General features: G+C 36.2%; 1 protein-coding gene across 5 annotated transcripts in view; it reads left to right on the top strand.

Moving 5' to 3' along the window:
• The window catches only part of PTBP3 (polypyrimidine tract binding protein 3), a 91,804-nt gene extending 86,381 nt beyond the window's left edge, over positions 1–5,423 (top strand). For 3 of the 5 annotated variants that reach the window (XM_027550512.1, XM_027550511.1, XM_027550513.1), the window contains one exon: positions 117–5,423. In XM_027550512.1, the coding sequence (XP_027406313.1) occupies positions 117–249 (133 nt within the window). In that variant the 3' untranslated portion in view covers positions 250–5,423. The remainder of the gene's footprint in view (positions 1–116) is intronic. The other 2 variants (XM_027550514.1, XM_027550510.1) reach the window with 2 other exon arrangements.
• Positions 5,424–16,092: the final 10,669 nt, after the last annotated feature.

The following is a 16,092-nucleotide window of genomic DNA, read 5'->3' as shown; positions in this document are numbered from 1 at the left end:
AAAATACATGATTTGCAAATGTTTATGGTAATTTAATGAAATCTTCTAGGGTTGGGGAAGAGGTTTGTAGGCAAAATTAATTCTGTGTACTTTTTCTGTTTCTTCTGCCACTTTAGGAAAGATCGCAAAATGGCACTCATTCAGTTGGGATCTGTGGAAGAAGCAATCCAGGCCCTCATTGAGCTTCATAACCACGACCTTGGAGAAAATCATCACCTCAGAGTTTCCTTCTCAAAATCTACAATCTGACTTTTCTTTGAATTTTTCTCCTAAGACTGGACCATAATTTCAGTAAAACCTTCAGACATAGACTGAAGCAGCTCAAGACCAATTTTGCCTCTTTTTCAAAAATAACTCTTTCTGACTTTGATGTTAAAGTATATTAAAAAAATCAAGGGATGTTCTCTTTTCCCATTTCTCCCCTCTGCCAGTACGTCATCAGAGGCATGTTTTTCCTTTGTACCATTGTTTCTAAAATGAAAATAATCTTCAGGAAAAATTTTTTTTCCAATAATTTAATTCCCTGTATTAAATTGGATTTCAAGAGGACAGACTCTTTTAATTTGGGTCCAGATCAGCCTTATACAACATTTCTAAACTCCTTTGTACTTTGAAAAATTTAAACATACAGACTTTTAAAATTACTTGACATAAGTAATTTAAATGACCTACAACCAAGTTTTTAACTTTATGATTCAGAAGTTTGAGTGCTGTAGGAAACTATGTTCTCTTATAAGTTATAACAGTTATTTGGCATATATTGATACTTATTATACATAAATGGGGTTGTATTGGAAGCAAATTGATAAACTTGCATGTTTTCTTTCAATTATTTTTTTCCCACTGTAAGACACTCCTTTGCATATCTTTAACTTTTTAAAACTATTTGGAGAATGAAATGTCTCAACTGTCTCCAGGGAAATTATGTGGAATCCAACCAGGATCTATTAAGGGTCAGAATAATTCATTTTATTTGGGAAAATCATGGTTTAAATTTCACAATGACAGTTGCCTAGTAATATGATCTTGGAAAATTTAAAAAGAAAAATAATCCTACTTATAAACTACTTTTTTACAGTTGTTTTCAGAAAAAAAAAGTTTACAGTCTTAAGGAAAATATTCAGGTCTATTATATGGTTTGACAGATTTTTTAAAAGTTATTTTTGGTAAAGTCTTCTTTTAGAAAAAAAATTAATCTCAAGGGTTTTTTGTACCACTATAATCTCTAATACTTATTCAGAATTACTGTGTATTTACTTAATTTCCTATTATGTGCCTTATTATGTGCTTATGATATAATAGGTTAGAGTTTTATCTAAGTATCTTAAAAGCTATATTGTCGGCTTGGTGAGCATTTGTTTTTTCTTTCCTTGTTTTGGCAAGAATTTTAAAGTTTTTGTTTTTTTTTTTAATTGCAGTTTTAAGTGATTTTTCAAGAAGTAATAGTTTCTATTCAAATTTTTGGTGCTTTGGTGTAGAGGTGGGGTGGGGAAGGGTTAAATGGTTTTGGGAATAACTCAGTGCACACCTGTAGGCCTCTTCATATTGTGACCAGCAGTGGTCATTGCGGTTATAGCATACCAGTTGGGGGCTATAAAATGCAGTCTCCGTTTCTGGATCTTGTCTAATCTTTATCCATTAGAATTTGTCTCAGGATTGCTTGGTTTTTGTCATATACTCAAGTGAGAACTTGCTTTTCTTGGCTAATGAAGCTCAGTACTGGGTGAGTGCCCACATAGGTCGTGTATGAGGAGTGGGCTCTTTCTCATACTCTGTCCCTCTCTCTCTCTAGTTGAACATAAGCATACGTTTTAATGTTGTTTCATTGACTGTATAATGTAAAATTGTTTCTTTTAAATTAGATACTTGGCATTGATTACTTATTCCTTCAGTGCTTGAGTAGATTTTTTAAAGCAGAATTTGTTAAAAGGGTCGTTTTTGTCTATTCCTTTTTCACTTTTCTCAGATTCTCAGAGTGGCTCATCTCACCTTTTAGAAGAATATCTCAATCTCTTATTATATTCCAGCTATTAAATTAAACAGGAAAGTTTTAACAAAAACAATTTTGCAAAAATATTCGGAGAATACAAAAGACATTCTGGATTGTTCAAAAGCAAAATTCCCTCAACACTGAGCAGCAATTAGTCGGTAGAAAATGAAGGACACTAAATTGAGACCTTTCGAATGGATCAGTTTTAGTATTGGCTGATCGGTATAATCATTTATCTAGTTTTTTTTTTTCACTTATGAAATATATTTTTACCAAAACACTGAGTAAGAGGGAAGGGAGAAAAACCAATTTCTTTAAGAAATCACTCCAAGTTTGCTTCATTTTTTCCTTCTTTACAAGCACTATTGTAATTTTCAGTTATATTTTAAATTGGAATTTTTTTTTCTTTTTGAGTTAGTAATTACTGTGTAGTTTCAATTCATGATTCTCATAACATTCAGTGTAAGTGTAGCAGAAGTGTAGCAGAAGGGAGATCATAAATGGTGTTGAATGTAATTTTGAAGTAGGAAATGGCCTTTATATTTGAGAGAGAACATTTGAATCCTTTTCAGGGCTTTGTGTGTGTATGTGTATGTGTGTGTAGATGAGTGTATATACATACATACACTCCTCTAATGTTGTACATACATATGTACATTACATACATCTTAAATTATTGACCAAAAACATTAATCAAATTAAGATTTGGAAAAGTGAGATATTCTTATTTAAAACAGTGTGTTCAAAACCATCAATTTGTGTCTAAAATTAGCTGTAGCACATGGATGTTGTCCATATTGGGCTCTTTGCTCTTTGAATTATAGAGGTCTACAGTATTTGTGTTGACATAGTTTCTGTAAAAAGATTTAAAAATATCAGGGCAGTTAAAAAACTAGATCTTTGTATTTTTTGTTTTGGCATGCAGTTAGTTGATATCTGCTAAGCAATGTTTTGTTGTTGTTGAGCTGTCGTAGTATCCTATTTTAAAGTTTATTTACTTTATTTCCAGGAGAATTGTCTTATTTTTGGAGGTGTCTGACTTTGACACAAATTATATATATTCAGGACTTTTAAAAATAGCAGTACAAAATGAATAACCAACAAAAACCCATAGTATGAAACTCTGAGAAAAAAATAGCAGTACACATTAAACGGTAGCAATTTATGCCAAAAAGTTTTACTTTGAGATTTAAATAACTTGCATAGTAGTAAATTGTGTTTTGTGTGAGATACAAATAGGAAAATAAGCTTAATAATTTGATAACTTCCTGGAAAGTATCAGAATCAATCTGTAGTTCCTACAGAATGCAGTAAATTCTTTGTTTAAGGCTAAGTTGTGATGTTAGTTGCAGTAATGTTTCTGATTTTGTTGTTGAAAGTTGGCAAATCTCACAGTTTTTAGAGACACAGTTTTTGCCTGCCTGATTCCTTATGGAAGCAGTGTTTCTTTGGCTCCACCTAGTATGGTCATCATAGGTTCTGCTTCAGTTGATTAGAAGTAGTGCCCATGAATGTCTCTGTTCAGTTTTATATAAACTTTTGGAAACTTCCATGTTATTAAGCAGGCAGGTTATGCACTGATTGTATTATCATGTAATTCCCCTTCTGTTCCCACTAAATATTTTTTGGACGAAAGATGACAAGCTCAAAAGTATGTGTCCCCTGCCCGCAGTGAGTCACTTAAAAACCCTGTTTGCCAAATTGTCAGGCTATCTCTCAGAAAAACTAGTGTGTATTGCTATTTTTAAAACCAAAAAGACAGCATGACTATGGGTAAAAGCATTCTTAACCTTTCCTTTGTCTTGATCTGTTATTAACAAGAATAAAACTGCCAGACTTAAAATAATCTACTATTGTGCTGAAAAGAAATACCATTAGATTGCACAAAACTTTTCCCTTAAAGAAAATGTAATTCAGCTGTCTCTTAATTCAGCTGTGTTATTATTTAGAAGACTATTTGCAGTCTTTTTTCAGAGCAAATTTTAACAGCTAGTTGTGAATAGTTTAAAAAATAGAAAATTACTAAAATATCAGTTTGGGGGGTTTTATAGAGGGAGAAGAACGAAAGAAACAGGACCAAAGTGTATGTGCCTTCTTCAGTAGTCTTAATTGATCTTTCTTCCTAATGAGGTTTAGGTGGTAGTATCAACATTCTGGTTTTCAGGAAATGCATAGTATATAATTTTAAAAGAATGTTATCCCACAGACCATTCTTTCAAGGAAACAGTTGTAACTGTAAAATGAAGTCTCAGTTATGCTTTTTGCCTTCCTCACATAATATTCATAGCATGTGCAGGCCCAAGAACAGAGCTGCTCGGAGTCTTTGTGGTAGTCATCTTCATTTCTGTAACCTGAGGCATGTGTTCCAGAGAACAGGGGTATTTTTCTGGCCCAGTGACCTTGGTGATAATAGTCATGGTTGAAAGCTGCTTATGGCAAGCTGAAATCAGCACTGTAAACAGATTTTTGTTGTTGTTGTTTTTAGGTTATTTTTAGTTCTTGAATCTGTGTAGTAGTTGTAATAATAAATATTTAAATAACTATTTTTGATGTCATTTAAAAAATCATACTCTGGCCTTTCTTCCCTTTACCATTGATACCCAGATCTTTAAAAAATTCATCCCACATCCAAAAAGTACTAATTATAAAGATTGCTAACCAAGCAGAGTTTTGCATCAAAATGTCACCTCATTGCTCTGACCAAAGACTGACTGTTCTGGTTTTGACTCCTTTCTGTTAAGCATTTTTTCCCAAGCTCCTTTCTGAAAGAAGAGCCAGTGCAAAGCGGCCTTTACTTTCTATTTCCTATCGGTGAATAGACTACTTAGAGAAAATGGGAGTTTAAATGTGAACAGAATGGATTAGATGATAAGAGTTCGATGGGCATTTTCAGTACTGTATTTAAGGAAAAAAAAAAAAAATAGCACAGCTAGGAGCCTCTGACATTGTCTTGTGTTTTATGTGGTCTGTTCATAAAATTCCCTTTTTCAGTTTATAAGAATGTTCATCTAACAGAAGTAAATGCTGTAAATATTTGTAACAACATTTTTTTAAACCAGGCCAAAAAAGGGGGGAAAAAAGCGGTTTTAGGGAACAAGTTGACATATAAAGTGGTTTTATATAAAACATCAATTGTCTTGTATATTTTGATAAGCTGCAGTACCAGCTTTCATTTGTAACACAGTTTGTGGCTTTGGAAGAAAAGGATTCTGTGATTGTTGAAGTGAATCATGTTATAAATGCAAAGAGATGATAAAATATTAAAAAACATATTTTCTAAGTGCGTAGTGCATGGTTAATTAAAGCTTCTGTACACTACAGTATATTCCATTTTCGTTCAGTTTGTATATTTGCTGACTATTGATATCTCTACTCTTTTCCTAACAAGTATAGCATTGTAGCATGCCTTTTAATAAATGTCATGACATCTGTACTCTCTTAAAATATTTCTGTGTTCTTGTCTGTACTTTGGGTTTTCCCTTGTCTTACCTGTAATTCTAATGATGTCATATTTTCTTTTCCTTCTCATAACCATCCATCTAAACTTGTTACAGCATAGCAAGCACATGTGCACACAGCTTTAAAAACTAAACGACCCTAAGTTTGCTGATCATCTCTTTTTTAGTTCAGGAACAGTTCTCATTTTGAGAAACAAAGTGCTTTTCTAATCATCCTACAAGTAGCTTTGTAAATGGCACACTCCCTCTGTATAAGTACACGTTGGTATATTTGCATGAATGCTGTCTTTTGCTCTCTCTGTGTATATCTCTCTCTCTCTCCTTTCTGTCTCTCTCTTTCACACACACAGACAATATATGTACAATGCCAAACAAGAGTTGGAACATTTTTTCCAGTTTTTGGCTTCCCTAGGGAGCTAATATACATAAATTTTGAGACATGAGGTGTGATCTCAAACCAAGTTTGTGTTGTTTTCAATTAAAGGGTAACATAGTTACCAGCTGCCTATATATTTCTTTTCCATAGACAAAAATGTTTTATTTCTAGGTTCTTTAAAGTATTATTGGATTTTGGGAGTCTAAGCAGTCATTTATTTTAATCTTTTATTCTTAGATCTTTTGCAAGTGGGAATTTATGTGTGTGTGATTATTTTTAATGGCATAGGAGACTCTTAACTACTACTGATATTTGCTCATCTAAAAATCTGTTGTCTCCATGAATGTAACTAGGTCAAATTTTTTTTTTTTCTTTTAGATCTAGAGGCATTTTTATCAGGGAAAGATAAAATAACCCTATGGCCAAAACAGTTTTTGTAAACTTCTATAAACTATCACTTCATGGGAAATGGATGGGGAAACAGTGTCACACTTTATTTTTTTGGGCTCCAAAATCACTGCAGATGGTGATTGCAGCCATGAAGTTAAAAGACTCTTGCTCCTTGGAAGAAAAGCTACGATAAACCTAGATAGCATATTAAAAAGCAGAGACATTACTTTGCCAACAAAGGTCCGTCTAGTCAAGGCTATGGTTTTTCCAGTGGTCGTGTATGGATGTGAGAGTTGGGCTATAAAGAAAGCTGAGCACCGAAGAATTAATGCTTTTGAACTGTGCTGTTGGAGAATACTCTTGAGAGTCCCTTGGACTGCAAGGAGGTCCAACCAGTCCATCCTAAAGGAGATCAGTCCTGGGTGTCCATTGGAAGGACTGATGCTAAAGCTGAAACTCCAATGCTTTGGCTACCTCATGTGAAGAGTTGACTCAATGGAAAAGACCCTGATGCTGGGAGGGATTGGGGGCAGGAGGAGAAGGGGACGACAGAGGATGAGATGACTGGATGCCATCACCGACTCGATGGACATGAGTTTGAGTGGACTCCGGGAGTTAGTGATGGACAGGGAGGCCTGGCGTGCTGCGATTCATGGGGTCACAAAGAGTCAAACACGAATGAGCGACTGAACTGAACTGAATCTGACCCCATTGAGCTGTTAATTACCTCTTTCCAGGCTCTATCTCCAAATATGGTTACATTCTGAGATACTGGGGGTTAGGATTTCAGCAGAAGAATTTTGAGGGGACACAATTCAGCTCACCAACTACTAATTGTACCAGAATTAAACTATGTGCTGGGAAAGATAATGAAAAGTTAGAGATATCATGATTTACCTTTTAAGAACTGTGTAATCTAGTAGAAATGTCAGTCTAAATCCATAAGTCAAATAGCCTTGAACTCTTGCCTTCAATGGGAAGCTCCCCAAAGGGATCATGAGGCCTCTCTAGGCCATTCTAATCAGAATATATATATGGCTAAAGCTATCCTACAGCTAATTATGAACTTGTAGGAACACATACTGTGTGATAGCTATCTCTAGAAAGTAAGCCATTTCAGGACAAGGATCATTTCTAAGACATATGCCATTACTTGAAGAACAATTGTAGAAACAACACTATCAAATAAGCTGTACCCAATTTTTAATGCCCAATATTTGCAGATAATTAAACTGAGATGCTGTTAGGAATAGTTGGAAGTAAACCCGCCTTGTTTACTGTTTGTGTGGTTGTACATCAGTGAATTTTTTTCTATGCCACTTCTGGTGGAATTCTTCACTATATGTTTCTGTTGATTTATGTTGAGCTGATAAAATTCTAATCATTTTCTTAGAATTACCACATTCATAATCATAGGGTTCTGATATAGAATTCCTACCTCTGCTAGTATAAAAAAGTATGATTAAATAGAAAAGAATTAGTGATTCTAATGTCCCATGGATATCTCTGTATTTTCTTCATTCCTGTCTTTGTTCTAAGGATATACACGGGGTAACAGGGAAAGATTCAGTGGTTTTGCTGGAGTAAGTTGCACATCGTTTGATTAAGTAAAGCACCTATATCCTTGCTCTATGCCTAAAGTTATGGAATTACCCCAGTCCTTGATCCTGCAGAAAACAAGTATTAAATTCTAACCTGTTAAGAGATTGTTTTTAGCCAAATGAAAGCCAGTATTAGTTACATAAATGTTAGGCAAAGTCACATTAGGACAACAGGCACTGTGGGAAAGAAGTTCATAAAGATGTATTTTTATAGTGGAATACTTCATACAAGTGAACACAGTAAAGCTACAGGAAAGAATCTCACAAATGTGATGTTGAACAAAGGAAGCCATACAAAAAATGAATATATAATGTGTAATTCTATTTATATCAAGTTCAGGAACAGGTAATTGAGGGCATGAGGAGAGGTTTCTGATGTGTGGTTAATATTTTTAAAATTTTGTTCCAGTTATCCTGGAGTGCTTACTTTCTGATAACTCGTTGAGCTTGTACACTTAAAATTTGTGCATTTATCTGTGTATTATGTCAATTTAAAAGAATTTGAAAAATGGTTATAATTGAGCAAGGAGCTGTAAACCATTTTGCTTACTTAAGTCAGCTGATTATTCTACCCAGGAGGGCCATTTTATAAAGTACTCAAGATAGCATGTACTGAGTCTCATCATGACACTCTTCCACATCTATATATTGCATTTCTCTGACCATGGCATACCTATGGGAAAAATGTTTCTCTGACAACACAAAAAAACACAGTGTTTTCAAATAAATGTTACCTTTTTGAATGGTTTTACACCCCACTAGATTCAGGAAAGATTTCAGTAGTACATTTTAGTTTTGTTTTTGCAAATAAAAGTCGAATCTGATGGCCTATCTGATATCTAACTCCTTACACACTTCCATCAAGAAAAGCCGGAAAAACCTACCTAGCTCCCTGGCACCCTAAGAGGAGACTTTATACAAAAGTATTGGCAGAAAGCTATATATGACAAACCCACAGCAAACATTATCCTCAATGGTGAAAAATTGAAAGCATTTCCTCTAAAGTCAGGAACAAGACAAGGATGCCCACTTTCACCATTACTATTCAACATAGTTTTGGAAGTTTTGGCCACAGCAATCAGAGCAGAAAAATAAAAGGAATCCAAATTGGAAAAGAAGAAGTAAAACTCTCACTGTTTGCAGATGACATGATCCTCTACATAGAAAACCCTAAAGACTCCATCAGAAAATTACTAGAACTAATCAATGAATATAGTAAAGTTGCAGGATATAAAATCAACACACACAAATCCATTCCATTCCTATACACTAATAATGAGAAAATAGAGAAATTAAGGAAACAATTCCATTCACCATTGCAATGAAAAGAATGAAATACTTAGGAATATATCTACCTAAAGAAACTAAAGACCTATGTATAGAAAACTAGAAAACACTGGTGAAAGAAATCAAAGAGGACACTAATAGATGGAGAAATATACCATGTTCATGGATTGGAAGAATCAATATAGTGAAAATGAGTATATTACCCAAAGCAATTTATAGATTCAATGCAATCCCTATCAAGCTACCAACGGTATTCTTCACAGAGCTAGAACAAATAATTTCACAATTTGTATGGAAATACAAAAAAACCTCGAATAGCCAAAGCTATCTTGAGAAAGAAGAATGGAACTGGAGGAATCAACCTGCCTGACTTCAGGCTCTACTACAAAGCCACAGTCATCAAGACAGTATGGGACTGGCACAAATATAGATCAATGGAACAAAATAGAAAGCCCAGAGATAAATCCATGCACATATGGACACCTTATCTTTGACAAAGGAGGCAAGAATATACAATGGATTAAAGACAATCTCTTTAACAAGTGGTGCTGGGAAAACTGGACAACCACTTGTAAAAGAATGAAACTAGAGCACTTTCTAACACCATACACAAAAATAAACTCAAAATGGATTAAAGATCTAAATGTAAGACCAGAAACTATAAAACTCCTAGAGGAGAACATAGGCAAAACATTCTCCGACATACATCACAGCATGATCCTCTATGACCCACCTCCCAGAATATTGGAAATCAAAGCAAAAATAAATGGGACCTAATTAAACTTAAAAGCTTCTGCACAACAAAGGAAACTATAAACAAGGTGAAAAGACAGCCTTCAGAATGGGAGAAAATAGTAGCAAATGAAGCAACTGACAAACAACTAATCTCAAAAATATACAAGCAACTCCTGCAGCTCAATTCCAGAAAAATAAATGACCCAATCAAAAAAATGGGCCAAAGAACTAAATAGACATTTCTCCAAAGAAGACATACAGATGGCTAACAAACACATGAAAAGATGCTCAACATCACTCATTATCAGAGAAATACAAATCAAAACCACTATGAGGTACCATTTCACACCAGTCAGAATGACTGCGATCCAAAGTCTACAAGCAATAAATGCTGGAGAGGGTGTGGAGAAAAGGGAACCCTCTTACACTGTTGGTGGGAATGCAAACTAGTACAGCCACTATGGAGAACAGTGTGGAGATTCCTTAAAAAACTGGAAATAGAACTGCCTTATGATCCAGCAATCCCACTGCTGGGCATACACACTGAGGAAACCAGAAGGGAAAGAGACACGTGTACCCCAATGTTCATCGCAGCACTGTTTATAATAGCCAGGACATGGAAGCAACCTAGATGTCCATCAGCAGATGAATGGATAAGAAAGCAGTGGTACATATACACAATGGAGTATTACTCAGCCATTAAAAAGAATACATTTGAATCAGTTCTAATGAGGTGGATGAAACTGGAGCCTATTGTACAGAGTGAAGTAAGCCAGAAAGAAAAACACCAATACAGTATACTAACACATATATATGGAATTTAGAAAGATGGTAACAATAACCCTGTATACGAGATAGCAAAAGAGACACTGATGTATAGAACAGTCTTTCGGACTCTGTGGGAGAGGGAGAGGGTGGGATGATTTGGGAGAATGGCATTGAAACATGTATAATATCATGTATGAAACGAGATGCCAGTCCAGGTTCGATGCACGATACTGGATGCTTGGGGCTGGTGCACTGGGACGACCCAGAGGGATGGTATGGGGAGGGAGGAGGGTTCAGAATGGGGAACACATGTATACCTGTGGCAGATTCATTTTGATATATGGCAAAACCAATACAATATTGTAAATTTAAAAAAAAAGTCTTGGCAGAACTTCTTGTTATTAAGATTCTTAAATATATACTAATTAGTACAATGGAGGCCCATTTACACAATACCCAACTTCAACTAGTGGCCAAACTTTTTCATCTACTCCTTGTTCCACTTGAATTATTTTAAAACAAATCCCAATCTTCATATAATTTCATCTCTAGATACTTCAGTACTTAGTCTACCAGTTTAGTTCAGTAGCTCAGTCGTGTCCAACTCTTAGTGACTCTATGGACTGAAGAATGCCAGGCTTCCCTGTCCATCACCAACTCCCAGAGCTTGCTCAAACTCATGTCCATCTAGTCGGCAATGCCATCCAACCATCTCATCCTCTGTCGTCCCCTTCTCCTCCTGCCTTCAATCTTTTCAGCATCTGGGTGTTTTCTAATGAGTCGGTTCTTTGCATCAGGTGGCCAAAGTATTGGAGTTTCAGCTTCAGCATCAGTCCTTCCAATGAATATTCGGGACTGATCTCCTTTAGGACTGACTGATTTGATCTCTTTGCAGTCCAAGGGACTCTCAAGAGTCTTCTGCAACACCACAGTTCAAAAGCATCAATCCTTCAATGCTCAGCTTTCTTTATGGTCCAACTCTCACATCCCTATATGACTACTGGAAAAACCATAGCTTTAACTAGATGGACATTTGTCAGCTAAGGTCTGCTTTTTAATATGCTGTCTAGGTTTGTCATAGCTTTTGTTCCAAGGAGCAAGTGTCTTAATTTCATGACTGCAGTCACCATCTGTAGTGATTTTGGAGCCCAAGAAAATAAAGTCTTTCACTGTTTCCATTGTTTCCCCATCTATTTGCCATGAAGTGATGGGACTGGATGCCATGATCTTAGTTTTTTGAATGTTAAGTTTTAAGCCATACATTGTAATTATTGATAGCCTTTTAAGATATAGCTTCCTTTCCCATCATTTTTTTTTTCATGTAACTTACTTGAAGAAATTGAGCTATTTGTTTTGTGAAAATTCTAGCAGTCTAGATTTCACATGCCCTCCATGATATTATTTCTTAACATATCTCCCCACCTCAGAGTTTTTGTAAATTGTCAGTTGCTTCTTTCCTTAAGTTTTGCCTGCCTCCCCCTTATTTAGGGGTGGTGGGAGGCAAGAATATTTCATAAATAGCACCAGGCACATACAATGTGTCTTTTCTTGGCATGGTAATAGCCATTGCTGATATTGCATAGGTCAGTTAATATTTAGAAATTGCAAAACAGCAAGGTTCTATCCTTTAGGGTATTTTCTTGTTTTGAAATATTTATTTATTTATTAAATATTCCTTGTTGCTGTGCATGGACTTCCTCTAATTGCAGCGAACAAGGGCTGCTGTTCTCTGTGGTTTGGGTGTTCTCACTGCAGTCGCTTGTCTTGTGTGCAGAGCATAGACTCTCGGCACGTGGGCTCAGCAGTTGCACACGGGCTTAGTTGCTTCATGGCATGTCCCCTGCATTGGCAGGTGGATTTTTTACCACTGGACCACTAGGGAAATATCTTTCAGGTGTTTTATTTCTATTACTTTTATGTAATAAGAGAACTTCCCAATATCAACTATTTGGTTACTCTGAGGTATAGTCTCTATAGGAAAGAAAAGATAAATGCTTGACTCTTTGTCTGTTTTTGAAATAATTATTTTGTTTCCTATCATGCTCTAAAAATGTATTTACCTTGTTTTTTTTTTTTTAACTTGTTTTTTTAATGGAAAAGAAAGAAAGTGAAGTCAGTCAGTCTCTTCCGACTTTGTGACCCCATGGACTGTAGCCTACCAGGTTCCTCCATCTATGGGATTTTCCAGGTGAGAACACTGGAGTGGGTTGCCATTTCCTTCTCCATTTTTAATGGAAAACTTCAAACATTTGTGAAAGTAGACTAGCACAATGAAACTCATATTCCTGTCGCCTAAATTATGCCTTTATATTCAGTATTTGGGTCTTCCCAGGTGGCTCAGTGGTAAGGAAACTGCCTGCCAATTCAGGAGACACAGGTTTGATCCCTGGATCAGGAAGATCCCCTAGAGGAGGAAATGGCAACTCACGCCAGTATTCTTGCCTGGAAAAATCCCATGGACAGAAGAGCCTGGCAGACTACAGTCGAGAGTGTCACAAAGAGCTGGACATGACTGAGCGTGCACACACACATTCAGTGTTTTATCTTCTATAACCATACTCATTCTCCCATTCTACCTGGAAAAATATTAATTCATTTTACACAGTAGTTTTCAAACTTGTAAAATGTTGTATGCAGGTAACTATAGCCATTTTTAATTGCTGTTTTTTTCTGTTGTACTTCTTTTTTCTTTAGTCATCTTGCCAGAAGAATTTTCAAAGAACCTGCTTTTCATCTGATTTGATCCCCCAAATAAGTTTATCTTTTAGTTCATTAATTTAGAAAAAAAGTGCTGTGTTTGGATTTATATTGTGGTTCTTCTGCAAAAGACTTTTGGTGTGTTAATCATAACTGTCTGCTTTGATTTTTTAAATTTATTTTTAATTGAAGGGTAATTGATTTACAGTATTGTGTTGGCTTCTGCCATATAACATCATGAATTAGCCAGAAGTATGCACATGTCCCCTCTCTCCTAAACCTCCCCACAACTGCTCACCCTATCCCACTTCTCTAGGTTGTCACAGAAGACCAGAATGAGCTATGCCCATACAGCAGCTTCCCATTGGCTATCTATTTTAAACTGGGAACTGTCTGCTTGATCACCTTATTTATCCTAAGGATTTCCACTGCATATCTATCCCTTATTGTTTTTATGGAAAAAACAAACAAACAAACAAAAAAGGCTTGGGAGTGAATTAAAAGTAGAAATAAAAACTTACTTGGAAAAAAAAAAGTTTAGGATTGTCCCAATGACTCTCTCACTCCCATACCTCTTTTTTGATGGACAAATTTGCTTGCAGGAGGGTTCAAAGTGGTAAATTAATCTAACCACGCCATCAAGGAAGTGGGTTAAGCTCTGGTATGTATATCCTTTCTTGCAACATACTACTAGCTTACAAACCAAGTCTCAAGAACCTTACTCACTAACATCGAGTATTTTCTAAATATCTCTTAATATAGTCCCCAAACAGTGACTCTCAACCCAAGGTTTTCCAGAACAGGCATAGAATCTCTGTATTTTCAGATAATGTTTCCAGTTTGGGTTGGTTTTTTTTTTTTTTTTTTTTTAACATACAGTTCTTAGAACCACGGAATTAACTGTTAATTAATGTGTCTGGCATAGACAAGTTGGCTCACTTCTAGATTAATCTGTGAATTCTCACAAATAAAGACATAAAGATTAAAGAGATTACAAGGTTGTGATGATAAGCTCTATTCACTAAACAAGCAGACTCTTCCCTTAAGTAAACATTCATGCAGAGAACATCATACAGTAGATTATCAGCTAAATAAATAAAGATTTGCATTTCCTTACAGCTGGTAGGAGCTTCTGGTGGGAGCAGCTCCCCATTTTTTCCCTTGGCAGTTCCCATTCTTCACCCCTAAAGTAAAACTACTGAGACCCTTACAGATAGAACCTTGGTGCTTCAGGTGACTTTATAGACAGCAAACTGCTTATTATAGATCAACATCTTGTCTAAAACAAGCACCAGCTGTTCATCGAACTACACAGGGAGCTGAGTGAATACTCATAAAAGGAGATGGGGGCCCTGGCTCAACCTACAACAACACCTACTTTCCACTTCCACTTTAGGGCTTGGGGAATTGGGTGACAAACTCCAACAGAGCATATGTATTCACAGATCCCTACTCTTGCTGCAACTGTTGTTTCTGAACTATACATTTTTGGGGTGGCCATAACTTGTTCCACCATGATCCCTAAAAGCATTGTTGTTCAGTTACTAAGTCATGCCCAACTCTTTGTGACCCCATGAACTGCAGCATGCCAGGCTTCTGTATCCTTCACCACCTCCCAGAGTTTGCTCAAACTCATGTCCATTGAATCAGTGATGCCATCCAACCATCTCATCCTCTGCTGCCCTCTTCTCCTCTTGCCCTCAATCTTTCCCAGCATCAGGGTCTTTTTCAATGAACCAGCTCTTGTCATCAGGTAGCCAAAGTATTGGAGCTTCAGCATCAATCCAGACTTTCCCAGACGGGATCAATCCGAAGCAAGCGAAAATATTCCCTTGCACGATGTATTAGTTTGCTGGAGCTGCTGTAACAAAGTACCACAGACTGGGTGACTTAAAGAGCAGAAGTTTGTTTCCTCCAAGTTCTGGGAGTTAGATGTCTGAGATAAGGTTGTTGGCAGGTTTGATTTCTTCTCTGTGTTGTGTCCTAATCTGTTGTAAGGACCCCAGTCATACTGGATTGGGGCCCACCCATCTGACCTCACTGGGAGATAGTGAAGCACAGGGAAGCCTGGCATGCTGCAGTCCATGGGATCGCAAAGAGTTTTGAGCGACTGAACAACTTCTGAGCTCGTTTTTACCACAATTACCTCTTTTAAGCCTCAATCGCTAAATACAGTTACAGTCTGAGGTCCTGGGGGTTAGAACTTCAATATGTATATTTGGAGAGGCATAGTCCAGATCGTACTACACATTTTTCCCTTAGGAACCCAGGACCCTGCTTAGAATCTTCAGGACCTTAGGAGCAGACTCTGAGAAAAGCTATCTATTTTTTAATCTCATTGATCAGGGCCTGTGCTGTTTGTGGAGGAAAAAGAGAACTGGGACTGCAGTGGTTTGAAAAGGAAAATTCTTAGAAACATAATTCTCATACCAAAGATAGTGAGCATGAGTTTAAATTTTATTTAACTCATTAATGAAGGAGTTGGCAGAATGACAGAACTGGATAGGAAAGAATTAGAACTAGTTTTCATATAATTAGTGGACAAAGGAATTCTGAAATGAGATTTCTTACTTAAATATAAAACTAGTTAATCTTCTGCAGACAATTAAGTTAAATAGCCATTTGAGGTTCTCTTCTCTCCTGGATAGTTTTTAAAAAATAAAAAAATGACACCCTTAACAGTTTTCCATAAGTTAACATCTAACTTTGTAGAATTGTTAGTTACCTAATCATCATTTTGTATTACCTCAAAGTTTTTTTTCTCTTGCATGAATAAAATCACCACTTAGA

This window comes from Bos indicus x Bos taurus, chromosome 8, assembly GCF_003369695.1.
Source record: "Bos indicus x Bos taurus breed Angus x Brahman F1 hybrid chromosome 8, Bos_hybrid_MaternalHap_v2.0, whole genome shotgun sequence".
Taxonomy (NCBI): domain Eukaryota; kingdom Metazoa; phylum Chordata; class Mammalia; order Artiodactyla; family Bovidae; genus Bos; species Bos indicus x Bos taurus.
This window is presented reverse-complemented; position numbering and strand designations above follow the sequence as displayed.